Source organism: Lolium rigidum, chromosome 3, assembly GCF_022539505.1.
Source record: "Lolium rigidum isolate FL_2022 chromosome 3, APGP_CSIRO_Lrig_0.1, whole genome shotgun sequence".
Classification (NCBI taxonomy): domain Eukaryota; kingdom Viridiplantae; phylum Streptophyta; class Magnoliopsida; order Poales; family Poaceae; genus Lolium; species Lolium rigidum.
The window spans coordinates 272,662,000-272,680,466 of NC_061510.1; the positions used below are offsets into that span (position 1 = coordinate 272,662,000).

General features: G+C 46.4%; 2 protein-coding genes and 1 non-coding gene across 3 annotated transcripts; 2 read left to right on the forward strand and 1 right to left on the reverse strand.

The window, feature by feature from the left end:
• Positions 1 to 877: 877 nt before the first annotated feature.
• Positions 878 to 1,877, forward strand: LOC124699508 (zinc finger protein 1-like). Its single transcript, XM_047231803.1, has one exon. It carries the CDS (start codon positions 1,071 to 1,073, stop codon positions 1,785 to 1,787), a length of 717 nt encoding a protein of 238 aa, XP_047087759.1. The 5' UTR covers positions 878 to 1,070; the 3' UTR covers positions 1,788 to 1,877.
• A 6,008-nt stretch (positions 1,878 to 7,885) lies between these two features.
• On the forward strand, positions 7,886 to 7,971 carry TRNAY-GUA. Its single transcript is given in 2 exon segments — positions 7,886 to 7,922; positions 7,936 to 7,971. It is a non-coding gene; the product is annotated as a tRNA-Tyr (tRNA).
• Positions 7,972 to 11,067: 3,096 nt separating this feature from the next.
• On the reverse strand, positions 11,068 to 12,732 carry LOC124699509 (cyclin-A3-1-like). The gene is made up of 7 exons (XM_047231805.1): positions 12,397 to 12,732; positions 12,074 to 12,306; positions 11,909 to 11,984; positions 11,686 to 11,796; positions 11,450 to 11,599; positions 11,228 to 11,362; positions 11,068 to 11,136 (listed from the first exon to the last, which is right to left on the reverse strand). The coding sequence occupies exons 1-7, from the start codon at positions 12,730 to 12,732 to the stop codon at positions 11,068 to 11,070; spliced, it is 1,110 nt and encodes a 369-aa protein (XP_047087761.1).
• Positions 12,733 to 18,467: the final 5,735 nt, after the last annotated feature.

The following is an 18,467-nucleotide window of genomic DNA, read 5'->3' on the forward strand; positions in this document are numbered from 1 at the left end:
TGGTGTTCATATCATTACGCTCTAGTGAGATTAGAAAAATGACAGCACGTCGTCTATTCCGGAGCGAGCTACGTACTAGTAGTTGCTTATCAAAGATCGACACTAATGAATGGCTAAAGAGAAGTATCGGAGACATCAAAAAAGAAGTTTCAATGGTACATAACATCGATCACATCATACGGCCCAATTAGTCATCTGTTTAATTTGCGTAAACATTACTCCTGCTGGTTCTTATACTACTAGTACATGGTTGGCCGGCTTATGCAACTTGAGCAGGGTGCGTTTCTACCTAGCAAGCTAGCAGCTATCAGTTGCGTGGTACTCGTGCTAATTTCGTTTGAAGAGATTGTCTAGCTTCCCTTCTCGAACCTGGAGACTCAATAAGCTCAATCATTTCAGGTTATCCGGAGGTTGGATCGGAAGTTGTCCTGATTAGACAGCTGAAACCGTGAAGGCCATCCAGAGCAAAGCAGATGATGTAGAGCTTAACGTCAAAGAAGATGGATGACCCCATGCGCCACTACTCCGGCGACACCTAGCTGCGTACCCACCGGAACCAAGCAACCTTGTCGCGGAAACTCCATACCAAGTGCATGCGATTCTACGATCTTTCAGTTGACAAGAAGAGAAAGGAAGCACTACAGTGACGAGGTCACAACTCACAGCTCGATCGATCGATCACAAAGACGCTACAAGCAGCTAGGCTAGCAAGTAGCAACAGTATGAACCTAGATGCCTGCCCAGTTAGGCATGGCGAGCACAGGAGAAGGTGACGTGAGCAGGCGCACTGCTCCGGGGACATGGGCCAGACCGATTGATCCTGATGGGAAAGCATGGAAGAAAGAAGAGAGAGTTAATTAGGGAGTTGTCTAGCTCCTGATTGGATTCCTCGCAGCCAGCGCAAAGACCATCCACACACAAGCCTAGCTTGTCGCGCCTCATCGACCCCCTCTATAAAGCTCACACTGCGGGCGAGCCCCCGGAAGCAGACGCGGCTCAGCTAAGCTAGTGCATGACCTGCACCAACCAAGAACCAACCCGCTGTCGGACAGGCAGGAAAGAGCCAAGAAATGCTTCTCAGTTCTGACGGCATGCAAGATCGGGACATCATGGAGCAGGTGGACGAGGCGTCGGTGGAGAGGGGGACGGCCCCGGCGCGGCTGCTTGCCGCAGCCGGCGAGCAGCTGGGCGACGGCGTCGACGGAGTGACCTGGCTCAACCTCACGCTAGGCGTCAGCGGCTCGCCACCGGCGGCCACGACGGACTCCTCCTCGTCGTCCTCGGACGTCGAGCAGCCACCTCCTCCTCCTCCTCCGGCTCCCACGGCACCGCCGCCGCCTCACAAGGTGTTCTCATGCAACTTCTGCATGCGGAAGTTCTTCAGCTCGCAGGCGCTGGGCGGGCACCAGAACGCGCACAAGCGGGAGCGCAGCGCGGCCAAGCGGTCGTCCACGCTCTCGTCGTACCATAACCACCAGAGGATGGTGGCCATGGCCGGCGTGCCGCTCGAGGCGCACGCCGCGATCGTGCGCGCCGCCCTGCGGGTCAACCCGGCGAGCTCGGCGGTCCACAAGCCCCCGGTCTCGAGAGACGCCACGGCGCCGAGGCTCCGCGAAGGCGTCGTTGGTGGACCCTGGCCGCAGCTCGTCTACGAGGAGGTGCTGGGCTCGGCCTCCACGTCGTGGCCGGGGAGCTTCAGGATGAGGACGCAGTCGGAGCCTCCTACTTCAGAGCAGCAGACGCCGTCGGAGCAAAGTATGAAGATGGACTTGAGCCTAAGGCTGTGAATCGAGATTGATTGTGATCATAGATGAGTAGAGCTAGTACTTGTGTTAATTAATTTGACCGGTATATAGTAATTATTGAGTGTTCATTTCTTCAGTTTGTGCATAGTATTTAGAACTGTCTGGTAACAAATTATCTTAAATTATGATTCCACGAAGAAATGACCTCTCACTAGGCCTACATGCATATTCAGACGTCAGCAAAACAGACCCGTTAACAGCCATTTTGAAAGAAAAAAAATGAAACCGCTCTACGAGGAACTAGACACATTTTTCATATAGTAGAAGCGAAACATGGAGTGACAATTCCGAAATTCGTCCCTAACAGGAATCGAACTCCGGTCGGACTAAGCCCACGTCATCTAATAAAACAGTATCTAGGAGGAACTAGAACATTATTGATACTAGTGGAATGCCCGTGCTTCGCCACGGCTTCCTCGTTTATCTCTAGTGCCACACACATGTTACACGTGCAAACAATGCACATAAATATTTAAGTAGATAAAAAATCATATAGTATTTAAAAATATTTAAAATTTACTTCACATAATTTAATCCAGTGTGTATAAAATGCAAGTACATACATATTATCCCTCATTTTAAGAGACATTCTCCCTCAACGCGCCTAAGGTATTCTCGCACAACATTATGAATGCCTGGCAGTGTCACACCTCTAAGAGATTACAAACAACACACCACCCATGTTTTCCTCTCTCCCGCAAACTCCCTGAACTAAAAATCAGGGCGCAAGCTTTAACAACCATCCCCGTACCACAAAAAGAAGGAGAAAATCTAGCGCAAGGAAGAAGAGAAAATCAGCTGCATTGCACGTGCTTACGCCCCATCGATCAATTTTTGTTTTTTACCAAAGGATGGATTCACCGATTAATCTCAACAAACCATATCTAACGGGGGAAGTGTTGAGCGTCTCCCGGGGGATCAAATCCCCCGATCCCCGGGGTCACCAGCCGTCCGATCGGGGCAACCTAGTGCGCGCCTTCGTCCGATCAACAACACGCATCCAAGACATTTTCTCCCACCTCCATCACGTGGGTCGACCCGCCATTCACATGCCCGGAACGAAAGAAATCCGGTCGTCGTCTCCACGAGCACATCGACCTCCCTGATGCTGCAAGCCTGCAACTATTGTGTCGCTAGCGTTAACTGGTTTAGGGTTTAGGGTTAGGGGATCCACCCTTTGAAGTGGCTCTCTCCCCACTAACCCCGCCGCCACACACAACACACTGTGCGCAATACGCTCACGGGTGAGCGCGTGAGCGCACACTCCCGGTCCCATCCTAGCGAAGCTTTCCTAAGCGCTCCCCATTGCTCTCCTATCGATCCCTCACCCAGTCGCCTGGTTCCTCGGAATGGAGGCTCTCACAAAACAACAATGCCATGAGCTCCTTGTTTCCATGTCCCAGCGGCCCTCGAATCCTACAGACTGGCCACCACCCGTAGCTCCATGCAGCAGGCTCGAGCTGCGCGTCTCGTAGCGCTGCTCACCCCTCGGTCGAACCCCATGAATGATGCATCTCGCACCCTCGCCCCACCATAGCGTCACGCCTCCGCCAGGTTCCTAGCGTGACCTACTTCACTCTTACCATGCTGCCCTTGGATCCATCCCCGCCGCCACTCAATGGCTCGATCCTATGTTGTCGTGATCTCTTTTATACGGCGATGGGAGTAAGGTAGCGTGCTCTGCGTTGATTTATTTTTTCCTTCTCTCCCTGGTTTGTTGGTTTCGTGTGATATGCGCTTTCTTTTTTCCTTCTCCTCATGCTCACTTCCAGATGATAGGAGTTCTTTGCCAGCACGGTCAGACAACGAAACTTTGCTCGGTCACCACGTAGCTTTGACCCTGTTTTTTAACGTACTAAACGAACTTTTTGACGTACAAAGTTTTTAACCTAGTATTTTTACCAGCTGACACCATCGATTATAACTATATTTTTTATCAATATACGATGAGTATCACTATATTTTGGTAAAGATACTCGGGAGTCATGAGAAACAATTCATAGTCGACTGGGAGGGAATCTAGTTTATTCAGTCTAAGAGCCTAAGTGCCTAACATTACCAAAATGTTGCATTAGACCACTAATTGCCTAACTCACAGTAACAAATCAATGAGAACCAAATGAGGGAAAGAAACTTCTACAAACAAAGTGCCATCATTCATAGATAGGTAAATTGATAGCGTACAGAAAAAACCCTGTAGGCTTTCACACGTGATGGATCTTCTTTTTTCCGCAGCAGTTATGCTTCAGCCTAGTAATTTGCTATGATGCTCGTTATGGGAGAAAATGTATGAGCGGTGGCCTGCTTGCCCTTGTCGACGTGGATCATTGATGAACGGTTCTGCGCCAGCACTGTGCCCACGAGCGTGGACGTGGCGCCAGTCTCAGCCATCGCTACGTGGTCGCCGTAGCTCCGGTGCACCGGGACCATCAGCACGTACGTGGCCTTCTCCTGGCACCCAGCCTTCTCGGACCATTTGAGCACGCTCTGGTGGACGGCCGACGGGCACCGCGTCCGGGACGCGAATCCTCGCGCGCCGGCCCTCGGGACAGGCGGCCACGATGTTGCTAAGTGTCGCGAGGGCCCAGTTCAGCCCGGACGTGTGCCCGGTGACGGCGCCAGTTGGAAGGTCCTGTTGTGGCATCGGAATGGATGATCATTTGAGCATTGAGATTTGATTAGTTCAACAAATGTGCTAGGTGCGGAGAGGAGGCCATAGAGATAGGGATTAGAGTAATCACGTACCTTAACTTTCTGACCGAAGCAAAAGGGCCGATCCACAATATGAGGAGAAAATTCCGTGGTTGTTTGCGTGCGTGAAACGGGAGGCGGAAAGTGTGCGCGGTGGTATATTTTGGTATATTGACGTGGGGGTATTATTGTCCATCCTGAAAATGTGACACCAGGCATTCACCAGTTTGCTCTTAATAGTAGAGATAGTAGAAGCGGGACTTGGCGTGACAATTCCAGTAATTCATCCCTGACAGGAATCGAACTCTGGTCGTTAGGATGCGTCACTACGACCCCAACCACTGGGCTAAGCCCATATCGTCTTAACAGCCATTTTGAAGTGCTTTCTAATTTTTGGACTCCAACATTGAGCGGACGCATTCAATTGACATCCAATATTATAAAAAGAAAAATCCAACGTTTGGCAATATGTTCGCTCCTTGTTCAAAAATCTAAAATTTCGCTACCGGGAAATCAAGAAATTTCATAGCATTAGATTCAAACTTTTAGGGGAAAATAGGGGTGATCCCCTGCATATTAGAAAATTCTATTGTTATATACCTTCAAAATTCAAATTTAATTGCACAAATTGCCATCATAGCTCCCTTGCCGCTGAGTCTGCAGAGAAACCCCTTGCCGCCACGACAAGTCATCCCTAACATCGTCCCATTCTCACCGGCGGTATGTGTCGTGGCAGCAGGGCTTGCCCAGAAAGGGGTGCCAATGTGGCAATTAACATGCTCTATAAACGCCGCAACGAAGAAAACCAACATCAAAATTGCTTGCAAGCGTCATCATCATCACTTCTCAACGAATAGTGACTCCAACTTAACCACAAAAAATCACCGCCGAAGCTCCCACCACAACAGCCGCTTGAAGCCTTGTGTGGCCATGTTCCATGATGGCAATTCGGTTGGTGTGTTTTTGGAAATGTTAAGGTACATAACTTTGACCAAGTTCTTAGAAAAAACCCATCGATTTCATTAATGCTAACCAAATATAGTATTAAAATATATTTCATGATGAATCCGGTGATACAGATTTAATATTATATAGGTTTTTAGTTTTTCTAATGATATCAAATCTGTATCATTTGATTCATCTTTAAATAGATTTCCGTATTTATTTATTTACTATTTCAAGTGTTCATTTTTTTTCTAAAAACTTGATCAAAGATACTCAAGTCTGAGACTTTTCAATTACGGATGAGGTATCTTCTTCAGCGAAAATGAAACATTTTTGCAATTTACTTTTTTCTCCTATTCTGAAGTGTTTCCTTCTCTACTGGACGAAGAGATACTACTTCAAAACTATAATTTCAAAGAAATATGGAGCATAAAAAAGAATTCACTTTTTATATGGGAAAGCATAAACTTTATTACAAACCCAGTTCAGAACATAAACCCTTACAAGAGCAACAACGTTCCCTAGAATATAAGACTTCAATACATTCATAAAATGCTTAAAGGCTCCCATCCACTATTTTTAGTTTTGGCATTCAAAAAAATAATAAAATAATAAAATCCTTGTGATCTTCAATTTTTACCATGTTCCCTTTTTTGTGGATTAAAAGAATATGATTCAAATTTTGATATTTATGGTTGGTATACTTTTTACACCAATAGCTATCAACTTGTTTCATAATTCCCACGAATCGGAAACTTTTTTGTCTCTAGAAATTTTTGACTGTTCAAATTTTCAAAGTATATTATTCCAATATTTCTATATGTTCTCATCATGCTATAAATTATCACATAGTTTTCCTTCTCTGAAATTTCCGGACATATTGGAATTACTCCAATTCGAAGTCTTGAATGTTTTTCTGCATGAACACAATTTTCATCTTTTAGTGTATTTACGTCTTGGTCTCCTTTCATAGTCGTACCGGTGTCATGAGCAAAGAACTCGTCCTTGCCGGTTGCTTTTGGAGGGATATTTTCATCATTCAAGGGCCTGGAAAACAAACGATAGAAATGAAGAAGAAAACATTTTGGCCCTTTATAGAGAAAAGGAACCCTTTTTTGGAAATGGACTTCAGAGAGTAAAGCAAATTGTGACTGAAATACAGCTAGTTACAGACTTACAGTACATACTGGTCCTTTTCTAATTGCTAACACCTTTCCTGTGGTAGATACAAGCCCTCCATGGACCATGCACTAATTATGAGTCCGTGCTTTTTATGCTTTATTTCAAGAAAATTGTAAAGGGCGGCATAGCCGGTTGGAATTGTTTTCGCTCGTGATTGTACGCGTCTTTTGGAAGTAAAGCATTCCAGGAGCGATGCAAACGTGTAGTAGTGATTTCCATGAAAGAGAGAAATTCGATGAGTGCAAAAGTTGCTCCGTCCTTCTTTGCACTTCATTGATATGGCATATCTGGAATCTGACTTTGTTCGGGCAAATCTGACGTGGACAGTGCATAGTAAGGTCTTCCCATTCGTCAAGTTTGGATGCAGTTGCCATTCCACTAGAAATAAAGCTAGATGAAGAAAGATCAGCAGAAGCAGTTCACTAGCTTTACACGTTATTAATAGTATTACCGAAAGAGTTACTCTGTGAATTTTAGATAGCAAAGGACTTTCTGAACTTTTTAGCAGCGTCTATGAGACAGGGCAGGATTGCACTCTGAATTTTGGACCCCGGAAGCTGAGGACAAACTGAATTTTTGGTGTGGGGGATTGATAAATATCCTTACAAAATACATGGCACAAAATGCAACCAGCAACTATGATGTGCATACAAACCTACTCGATCAGGACTGCTAGTTCTAGTAGAGTAGTAATATTTTTTGTTACGCCTAGGAAAAAGTTGCTTCCAGCAACATCCAATTCATAGATAGGGATTTGCAGCCCTTTGCCCCTTCCCTGCCATCTCAAAGTCTGAATTCCTGACCTTGCTGGGTTGATGCTCCTCCGGGCTGCGGCCCGTGTCCTCCTGTTGCAAATCCTCTTATGCCTGCCGGCGGCTCGGCGATCGCCCGTCTGCTGCACACGCGCAGCAGTAGGGTTTCGCCCCTCAACGGCTCAAGTGACCAGTACGATCACTTATTAATCAGCGACGACGACGCTACCATGATCGCCTGGCGGCGCTCTTCCGGTCTTCCCTAGCTCACCCTTTTCTGGAACCTTCTCCCTGTAATCCTTGTGCGTGACCAAGTGTTACTCATTCGCGCCCGGTTGAAGGTATGAAAGACACCATGTCTCGCGGCATTAGCTCTTCCTCTTTGTGGCCGATTGGTTAGAGTCAACCTGTTCGTTACAGGACACTTCTATGGGATTCCCCCGCAATAAAAAAGGACACTTCTGCTGTGATTACGTGCTAAATAAGATTGAGTATTATTTACATCACAACCCGACCTTAGCTCAGTTGGTAGAGCGGAGGACTGTAGTCGTTGCAGATAAATCCTTAGGTCACTGGTTCGAATCCGGTAGGTCGGATTATTTTAAGTTTTATTTTATCGGATAATTTTTTCAATTATAAGGGGAAGTTGTTCTGTTCTAGTTTCTCCTATTATTTTCCTTTCGGTCCTTCTACTTCCCCTTCATCAATTGAATCAGCTGTGTCATCATTGGAGAAAAGATCAATATTAAGATGATATAAACTCAAATTTCATAGGTCCCAAAAGAATAGCGAAAACAGTTTCTTGTGACCCACCCCCACCAGAGTTAATTTCAGAAATCTAGGATAAATCGGCTTATGGATCAACTGAAAGAAGGGACCATTTTCAAAGTGAGGCATTCCTAATCAGGTGAAACATGGAGTCGAGTAGAAAACTTATGGATGTGGTGGATCTTTTGTTGTAACGCTTAGTTTGGACATAGATTTAAACTTTAAACCTCTGAATGGGAAGAGTTTGAAAAGAAACCCTTGAATTTAGAGATGAAACAGAGACTGAAACAAAAACATAGTAAAAAATCGACCAGCAAAGGATGCTTGCAAGTACTATTGAATGTTCTTTTCAGAATTGACCAGGGATGTTAGCCTTGGAGAGGGAAAAATCTTGTTGGAGGGGGCAGAATGGCTTAGAATTACAAAGCATGAGCGATTCTTAGGAAGTTGACAAAGAAAATAAGTTTGTTGGGGGTGGCTGAGCCCCCGCTCGGCCCCCCCTTCCTCCGTCCCTGGAATTGGCGGAAGAAACAGACAATTAATTAGATACACACTTTTCCAATGGCATACACCGCCAATACTTGAAACTTTTGAATTCCATTTATTTCAGCCAAACACACTGGAAAATTGAAACCCACTTTTGAAGGTCCTGCAAATTGAAAAGTCATATGATACCTGGTATGTAGTTTGAGCTCTTGGGTGAGACTTTATTTGTGCCACAGATGTTGAACTGAGGCTTGTGATATTTTCGCCATGTTCGTATTTGACAGCAGAGCAACATGAAGAAAGATGCGGAATTCCAACTGAAATCAGTGCAGGCCAGAAGAATCATTCATCTCCCAAGGCAGGCAAGAGGTTCTGGAACTGCACCTAGAAAGCTGCGGCTAGCTTAAATATTTATAGAATATACGGATAGAGCAAAACACAATGAAAATATTTTATTTGAAATTCTTGTAACTCTTTGCTCAAGTGTAGTAACTTATAGATGTCGAAATTTATTTTTCAACGTTTTGATGCAGTATAACCAGAAAAGAAAACTATACACATCCAACTTTGCTCCAAGGGAAAAAAAATACAATCAGCACACATATGATGAAGATTCTCTTTAATGACATACCATCACTAGGAAAAAAGGCACAAGTTTACCAAGGAACATAAGTGAATCATGAAAAAGAATGTAAACAACTGTGTTTTCATCAATGCAAAAAAGAATATAAGCTCAAATTTCATAGGTCTGAAAAGAACAGAGAAAACAGTTTCTTGGGACCCTTTGCAAAGTGAGGCATTCCTGATCAGGTGAAACATGGAGTCAAGTAGAAAAATTATGGATCTGATGGATCTTTTGTTATAAAATGCTTGCAAAAACATAGATTTAAACTTCAAACCTCTGAATGGGCTGAGTTTGAAAATGATCCCTTGAATTTAGAGATGAAACAGAAACTGAAACTGAAACAAAAACAAAAACAGTAAAAAACCGACCAGCAAAAAATGCTTACAAATACTATTTTGAATGTTTCTTTTCAGAATTGACGGAAGAAACAGAGAATTAATTATATACACACTTTTCCAATGGCATACAAAGGCAATACTTGCAACTTTGGAAGTCCACTTATTCCAGCCAAACATACTGTTAAACTGAAACCCACTTTTCAAGTTCCTGCTGATTGAAAAGTCCTATGGTATCTGGTATGTAGTTTGAGCTGTTGTTTGAGACTTTATTTGTGCCACAGATGTTGAACCGAGACTTGCGATATTTTCGCCAAGTTCATATTTGACAGTAGAGAACCATGAAGAAAGATACGCAATTCCAACTGAAATCAGTGCAGGCCAGAAGAATCATTCATCTGCCAAGGCAGGCAAGAGGTTCTAGAACTGCACCTAGTAAGCTGGGGCCAGCATAAATGTTTATAGAATACAGATAGACCAAAACACAATGAAAATATTTTATTTGAAATTCTTGTAACTCTGCTCAAGTGTAGTAAGTTATAGATGTCAAAATTTATTTTTCAACGCTTTGATGCAGTATAAACCAGAGAAGAAAACTATACACATCCAACTTTGCTCTTAGGGGAAAAAAAACAGTAGGAAATCAGCACAGGTAGGATGAAGATTCTCTTTAATGGCATGCTACAACTAGAAAAAAGGCACAAGTTTACCAAGGAACATAAGTGAATCGTGAAAAAGAAAGTAAACAGCTGTTTGACAACAGATCTTATTTTCCAATCTTCCAAAAAAAAAAATCTTCTCCAGTCCTCCAACATTTGTTGAGGGTAGAACATTCAAGCAAACATTAGCATGGAGTCCAGTTATCTTTTATCAAGCTCCAGAGCACATACAAACTATTCATTATTTGACTTGCAGTGCACAGAGGTATGCCACTCACATAACAACAAAAACATATTGATGATTGGCATTGATCAGTGATTAAACATAAGATTCTCAATTCTAAAAATAAGAGATCTCATCAGTAGCAATCACAAGACTTTCTGATTTGATCAAATATATGATGTGGAGACTAGAGAGCACATCAGTTGGTCAGTGCACACTGCCCACACTGCTAGGTTGTTTCTATACACTGCTAATTTTACCTCTCAACTAGATTTACCCAAACCATATGAATTGAAGAAGAAAAAGGAAATTGCTAGGGCAGGGGATCAAATATTGCAATTATGATCCAATAAATAAAGGCTTCAGATTGTAATGTATGAGTATGATACACAGATACAGGTCACCAGCTGCCTCGACTGTCACCTCCTATAGAGCTAGTATAATAAATCAACTCTAAGTGTGCCTAGCTGAGGTTTGACATTACCAGCATCTAAGGACCTATGACTAGCCTAACCAGACTGGCAAAAGCCACTTCTGAACTTGAGTCATCATGTATCACAGTCGAGTTTCGATCTTCGTGCAGTGTCACCGAGGAACTACTTGAGGTCTTGGAAGTATGATGCAGGGATGTAAACAGGAGGTAGCAATGCTGATACACCCTTGAACTGTTTCAGAGATGATTTCACAGTTAGACCAACAGCATAATCATGTAAATGATCACATGGGTAAACTGTGGCAGTTAGGATTCATGCTTACCCTGTGCTGCTTATATTTGTCCCGAATAGCATTCCAAGATTGTCCTTTCCGGCTGAGCTGCAGGTCATGGATGGTAGTAATGCAGTCCTTGAGGTCAAATGCCCTGTACCCTGTCACCGATTGCAACTTCTTGCTCTGCAACCACACAAAAAAAAATGAGTCTCCATTTCAAAGCAGACAGTGCAAAAGCAACGCTCTGAATGTCATGGAACTACTTCATACCCAGGGGTTGGAGTCTGGATCTAGGGTCAGCCGTGCGACGAACACTGCTGAAGCAGCAACAACTGATGGCAAGAACCGGACACATCCGTACTCCAGCAGGCTCAGCTCCGAAAGGTAGCTCCCCATGAACTCCAGGGACAGGGCAGGATACTGCAGCAAGCATGAAACGAGTTGAAATGAGACTACAGTGTGCAGGAGCTGAGATGTAACATGTGAGAGTGGAGGATTATTATTACCTTCTTGTCTTCTTGGCCAGATCTGATGAACAGCCTTAGGAAGGTCTTGGCAGTAGGATTGCCCATCTCAAACTTGAGAATGTTTAGGATGTCACTCTCCATCTTAATAAGCTGCACATGCCCACAAGAACAGAGATCAGCATTGTAGCTAAGATGGACCAATTTCAGTTGCAAGATCTGACCGAAATGAAGCAAAGCAGGCAAGGAAGAGAAGAACACACACCTCCTGCTTCATGTAGGTGTTGTCGGTGATGTAGCAGAAGTCCTCCACATTTGGGGGGCTGATCTCCTCGTACTTGCTGTATCCACACAAACGGATCTAAGGTCAGACCCAATTCTGGAACTAATCGAACAGTGTAAAATGGGTGGGGATGAAATGGTTGCTTACGAGGCAATGAGCATGGCGGAGACGCCGAGCAGCTGCAGCTTCTGGCGGTTGAGGGAGTTGGCCGAGAGGAATCGGTCGATGTACGAGACGGTGAGGTAGAGCGTGTCGGAGACTAGCTTGTACTCCTCGGCGACCTCGACGAGCCAGTCGACGAGGATGCCGCGCATGTTGGGCGTGATGTCGACCTGCACCCGCTCGATGTAGTCCGCCGCCGGCCGCCGCTTCTTCTGGACCTGTCAGTCAGGCGGGCCTCGTTAGGACACTGCTGCAGTGGGCGAGGAAACCGATGTGCGTGGCAGGGAGGGAGGCAGAAGCGGGCGTACCTCCATGGATCGGAGGTATGAGTAGATGTCGGACGCGTAGGGAGCGCAGAGCTGCGGGTCCCCGTTCTCGTCGGCGGCGTCGCGCGCCGGCTTGGGCGCGGTCTTCTTGGGCTTGGAGGGCTGGGAGGAAGCCTTCCTGGGCTTCTTGGGGTTGGCGTGGTGCCCGTCGGCGCCGTTGGGGAGCGTGGGGATCTCGCTGAGCGCGACGCGCTTGCGCTTGGCGGCGACGGCGACGGCGACGGCGGTGACGGCGGCGGCGCGCTTGGCGGCGGCGCGGGTGAGGCGGGGCGCGGCGGTGGAGGAAGAGGCGGAGGCGGAGTTCTCCTTGTCGGCCATGGGTGACGGCGGGGTGTGGCTGCTCCTCCTCCGGCTCCGGCGGGGAAGGCAGAGGGAGGCGGGCGGCGGCGGCAGAGGAGAGGAGGGGCCGGAGACGGTGAGGGAGGAGGAGGATGATGGCAGGGGCGGGCAGCGGAGGTTATGTAGCGAATGGGGGGATTGGAAATGGAAATGGAAATGGAGGGAGAGGTGGCCGCCATTGGTTTTTGGATTCGAAGGTTTGGGGGGGAAGCGGCGGGCCTCGGGTTCGATTTGCGCAGCGATTTGGGAACTGGTTTCGGGGAGAGGGAGATTAGGAGGGAAAAAGTTTGGGGATTTTTGTTTCTTGATTGTTTCGGGGAGGATCTGAGGAAATTCGAAGTCTTTCGAACGGAGGCGGGGCGGCTCGGCGGGGAAGGGAGGAGAGAGGCGGGGGCGCGGGGCAGAGAGCGCGGGATTCTTGTTTTTGAGAGGCTGTACATGCGAATTTTTAATTTTGGAATGAGTGGTACGGTGCGCAGGAGGGTTGGCTGATTCGCTTGTTTTCGGTTTGGGTTTTGGGGATTTTGGCGTGGCGCCGCCGGCGCGGAATGGGCCCGCGCAACAGCGGGTGCTGATTTCGGAATCTTTTTCCCTGCCATTTTTAGTCTGCTGACGCCGATGATGACTCTTGCTCTGAGTATTTTTTTTTTCGAGAAAACGTAAATCTTGTGTTTACAAACAAGCGTAAGACAAGCCCAACACCCAACCACTCAAGACAAGAATCCGTCTAACGGCCGCAAGACACATTACAAGAAACGTCACCAAACTACCATCAACATAAATGCCATCCTAACAAGTGCACAAGAAGCGACAAGCCGACATCAACTGATCTCGCACTTCAGGGGAGTCCTCGCCACGTCAGGGCGACCTCGAACCAACACTTTGCTATCCAGAGATGGACACCATTCAGTTGGAGGAGGAGGCCCCAACAGCCCAAGCAACATCACCGACAGCAAAGGCCTTGAAATCGGCAGGGTCGTTGGACTTGAACTGCTCCACCAAGCTTAGCCCCATCCCCCGCCTATCGCACCGTACATCGGCAGCCATCAACCGATACTTGTCGAGCGCCCTCATGAGGCCAAGACACCACAGCATGGGATCCACTGCGAACCACAAACATTACCACCCAAGGTAAGCATAATGTGAGGCTCTCGACATGTCCAGGGTTTGCCAACTAGAGCCACGGTGTGTGCATCAAACTCGTGCACCAATCGAGGGCCAAATCTCCAAGAACAATGCCTCCAAGGAGAACAAGATGTCGACGTCGCCATCATCTGATCCGACACGAAGGATCTAGGTTTTCACCCGGAGAACTAGACCACAAGGTATGAACGTGATATGGGCTTCCTCGACAATGCCACCAAGGAGAGAACGACGACCCGGAGAACTAGACCACAAGGGTTGCAAAGCCTCCGAGCATCACGTCGCCAAGGCTCCCACACACGCGAGGAAGGCCCGCCACTGCTGTCTCCCGCACGGGCTTTGCCCGACGGCGGGGGAGGAGACTGGGAAGGGGTGGGAGCAGCGGAGCGACACGGGAGGAGAGGGTCAAAATCAAACAGAATAGTGCCTAGACTCCTGCTGAGTTATTTACGAGTACGAAACCAAGTAATAGATGGGAATTTTTTCGGAGAAAGAGGAGGTTCTCATTCTGTTCGAAAATGTGGATGAACTTGACAAGAGTGAAACATCAATAAAAATTAATAACAACATAATTCTCATATTAGGGGCGTGTTTGATAACCAGCAACCATTTTACCGTTGGGTATAGCCCGTCCAAAACGAGTTCTAGGTCATTGATGACCCACAAGTATAGGGGGTGTATCGCAGTATCTTCGATAAGTAAGAATGTCGATCCCAACGAGGAGCAGAAGGTGTTGACAAGCAGTTTCGATGAAGGATTCACTGTAAATGCTCACAGACAAGTATTCGGGGGTTTTGATGTGACGAGATGAATAAAGTACGAGTAAGTAAAGTGCGAGAGTAACAATTGCAGCGAGTGGCCCAATCCTTTTTAGCACAAAGGACAAGCCGGTTTGTTTACTTATAATGACCAAACGTTCTCGAGGACACACGGGATTTTAGTCTAGTGCTTTCGCTACATACGGCTAATTAATCTTCATTGTTTTGATAAGTGTTGTGTGGGTGAACCTATGCTAATGTACCGCCCTTCCTAGGACTAATACATACTTGTGATTATACCCCTTGCAAGCATCCGCAACTACAAGAAAGTAATTAAGATAAATCGAACCACGGCCTTAAACTACGAGATCCTCGCTATCCCTCCCGCATCGATATACCAACGGGGGCTCGGGTTTCGTCACTCCGGCAACCCCGCAATTGGCAAACGAGTACAAGATGCATTCCCCTAGGCCCATAAAGGTGAAGTGTCGTGTAGTCGACGTTCACACGACACCACTAGAAGAATAACACCACAACTTAAATATCATAACATTGAATATTACTCAACCATACTTCACTACTAACATTTAGACTTCACCCATGTCCTCAAGAACTAAACGAACTACTCACGAGACATCATATGGAACATGATCAGAGATGATATGATGATGAATAACAATCTGAACATAAACCTTGGTTCAACGGTTTCGCTCAATAGCATCAATAACAAGTAGAAATCAACACCGGGAGAGTTTTCCCTATCAAACAATCAAGATCAAACCCAAATTGTTACAGCGGTGACGAGGTGCAGCGGTGGAGACGGCGGTGATGATGATGAAGATGATGGTGATGGTGATGGAGATGATATCCAGCTCGATGACGGTGACGATGGTGTCGATTTCCCCCTCCGGGAGGGAATTTCCCCGGCAGATCTCAGCCTGCCGGAGAGCTCTTTTCTCTCTGGTGTTCTCCGCCCCGCAGAGGCGGCTGTGGCTCTTTGCGACGTACCCCTCGAGCTTAGGTTTTCGGGACGAAGGCATACGCGAAGAAAGGAGGCGAGAGGGGCTGTGGGCCCCCCTCCTCACACGGCGGCGCGGCCAGGCCTTGGGCCGCGCCGGCCTATGGGGTGGGCCCACCTCGGGTCCCCTCTTCTCCCCCTTCTGGCTCCCTTCGTCATCTGGAAAAATAGGATTTTTCATATAATTTCCGTCAAGCTGTTGATCTTCCGAAATATTGCATTCCGATGGTGCTTTTTCCAGCGAGAATCCCGGCTCCGGTGCGCGATCCTCCAATAATCATGAAACATGCAAAATAGATGAAATAACATAAGTATCATCTCCAAATATGAAATATATCAATGAATAACAGCAAATTATGATATAAAATAGTGATGCAAATTGGACGTATCAGTCATATTCTCTACTTTGTTTGGTGGACTATGAAAGTCTTTTTTCGCACTGGGTGGGCAACTCTGCCCCTTTGTCTGGTAGGTTGCACACAACTATTTTTTTGCTCCGATGCAAAGCACTCATGTTTGCTTGCACACATGAGGTGGCTACGGTAACCTCTTCATTGGAGTAGTGAGGTCACCCAACATTCATAACTGAATAATAATACTTACCATCATTCAGTTCATCAAAAGAAGGTGGTAATAGGCATTATCACCCAACACAACAGTTACCCTAATGTTTGATGCATTAGGAGTAAAGAGGCTATGACTCGTGATGTATCACAAGTTCATCATCTGAGGGGTTGGTATATACCACCACCAACAATATTACAGACCAAGGATTGGTTTTAATCAAGTCCTATCCTAACTAATGTAGGGATATTAGATCACATCCCAAAATATACATGATCTCATCAAGAGAAGATGACCAGCAAATAAGGGGCACTAATCAACCTGCTTATATAGCCAGGCCCTAAGCCATGCCCTCCTCTCAACTGGTGGCAGCTTAGCATAGTCACCACATACATCTTTGTTGTCAGCGAGTGTTGGGGTTTTGATTCCCGGTAAGATATTTGTAGGTGTAAGGACTTGTGATCACGAACCAATGGGCTAACCACCTCAAGGCACACAAGATTTATACAGGTTCAGGTCCCAAATGATGATATGGTAACAACCCTACGTCATGTTTTGATTATATTATATGGAGCGTGTGAGGTGCTAACATGTTACAAAAGGGGGTGTTCCGACTAGGAATCTAGCCGGAAGATATGGTGGACGACGGCTAGGAGTCTAGCCAGCATGTCGAGTTTGTTCTGGCTAGGATATAGCTTCGGGTAGAATAAAATTGGTGGGTATGCTCTGAGAGCCTAAAGATGAACTACCAACTCTTGTGATCTTCTCGTCGGAGTATTCTAGATTCTGGTGGGTGTGTGGTTAATGGTATGGGTGTGAATGGAGTCTTGGATCGTCAATGGAGTGATATCAGGTGCCCTTCGTCCTTCGTGGGCTTCTCCTTTTATACCCTCGGCCATGGACACCGTGCCATGGTCGAGCGGTTACCATTGTAGTCGAGGTGACATGGCAGTGCCGAGATCCTTGGCCGCTACTCTGTTTCCTTATCATCAGGTAGCCGGGAGCCGCTCTAGTGTAGCTGAGATCATCATGGACTTCTAGGCCCTCGGGGATGACTCCATCAACCGAAGGGTCGGGATGTGATCAAGCGAGGAGTCATGCCTCGCTAGGCTGACTAGGGACGTGGCCGAGCGACGGGTTGTATGGTCCCATTAGTCAGTCGTGCTCCATGCCGAACGTCATGGGTGTTGACTTCTATGGTGCGGGGCCTCTTGGCCTATTATCCGGGTGATTTGACCAGCTGTCTATTATTGAGGGTTGGTCTGCTTGTTCGTCTAACGAGTACCGGCTTGGTGCTATGCGCCTAACTATAAGTTTACCTAACTTTGGGTATAGGTTACCCACAAACTCGTCAGTGGCGCCCAAGCCTATGGGTGGCTCTAAGAGGCGCGTCGAGGCATAACAAATTCAGCTGAGAAGGTAGGAGAAAATAGTTTTCGTAGCAGTCTAAGTACTAAGCAGACGACCAAGTCTTGAGTTGGCTTGCTAGTGAAACATTGCCATGAATCTGGTCATGTGTTGTCCCATTGCAGAGCGGTCTAGCAGACCTCTGCCTATTTAATTAGGCTTACATGTCGATAGAGGATTAGAGTGAGGGTGTCACTTGACGCCTCCTCTCTACCACATGTCCAAAGGTAATCCCCTCTCTTGTCCTTAAAAGAAAATGTTGCATGGTCGACTTCATACAACATAAAGAGAGACAATTAACACACAATAATAAATGAATGAATAAAACATCTTTATTTCATCTCAAATCCATAACTAGGGTTTCACCATATCCCCCAAAAAAATAAGGGAATCTACTCACACATGAAGGTAAGTAACATCATCATAGGAATAATACGGATCAAGTACATGGAGATGAATGGATATTTGTTCAAATCCACAACAGAGTTTAGGGAATACAACAAGATGAAAGTAAATGATGGTGATGGCGATGGAGATGGTGTTGATGCAGTGGCGATGGAGTTGATGCCCAAGCCTTCAAGGATCCAAGACCATTCTCCTCTTGTGTGGTGGTGATGGTGGAGATCTTTGCGGCGAAGGCTATGGAGGCGGTGGAGCAGCAAGGCTCCGCCGTGGCAGCTTGAATGGATACTTCCTGTCCATTGGCTCCCCACTCCTTTCTATAGGCCTAGAAGGGTGCCCAATAGCCCCTTATACCACCCCAGTGACATAGGGAAGGTCCACGAACAATCAGAGGCAGATTATGTTAAGAAACGCGAAAGTTC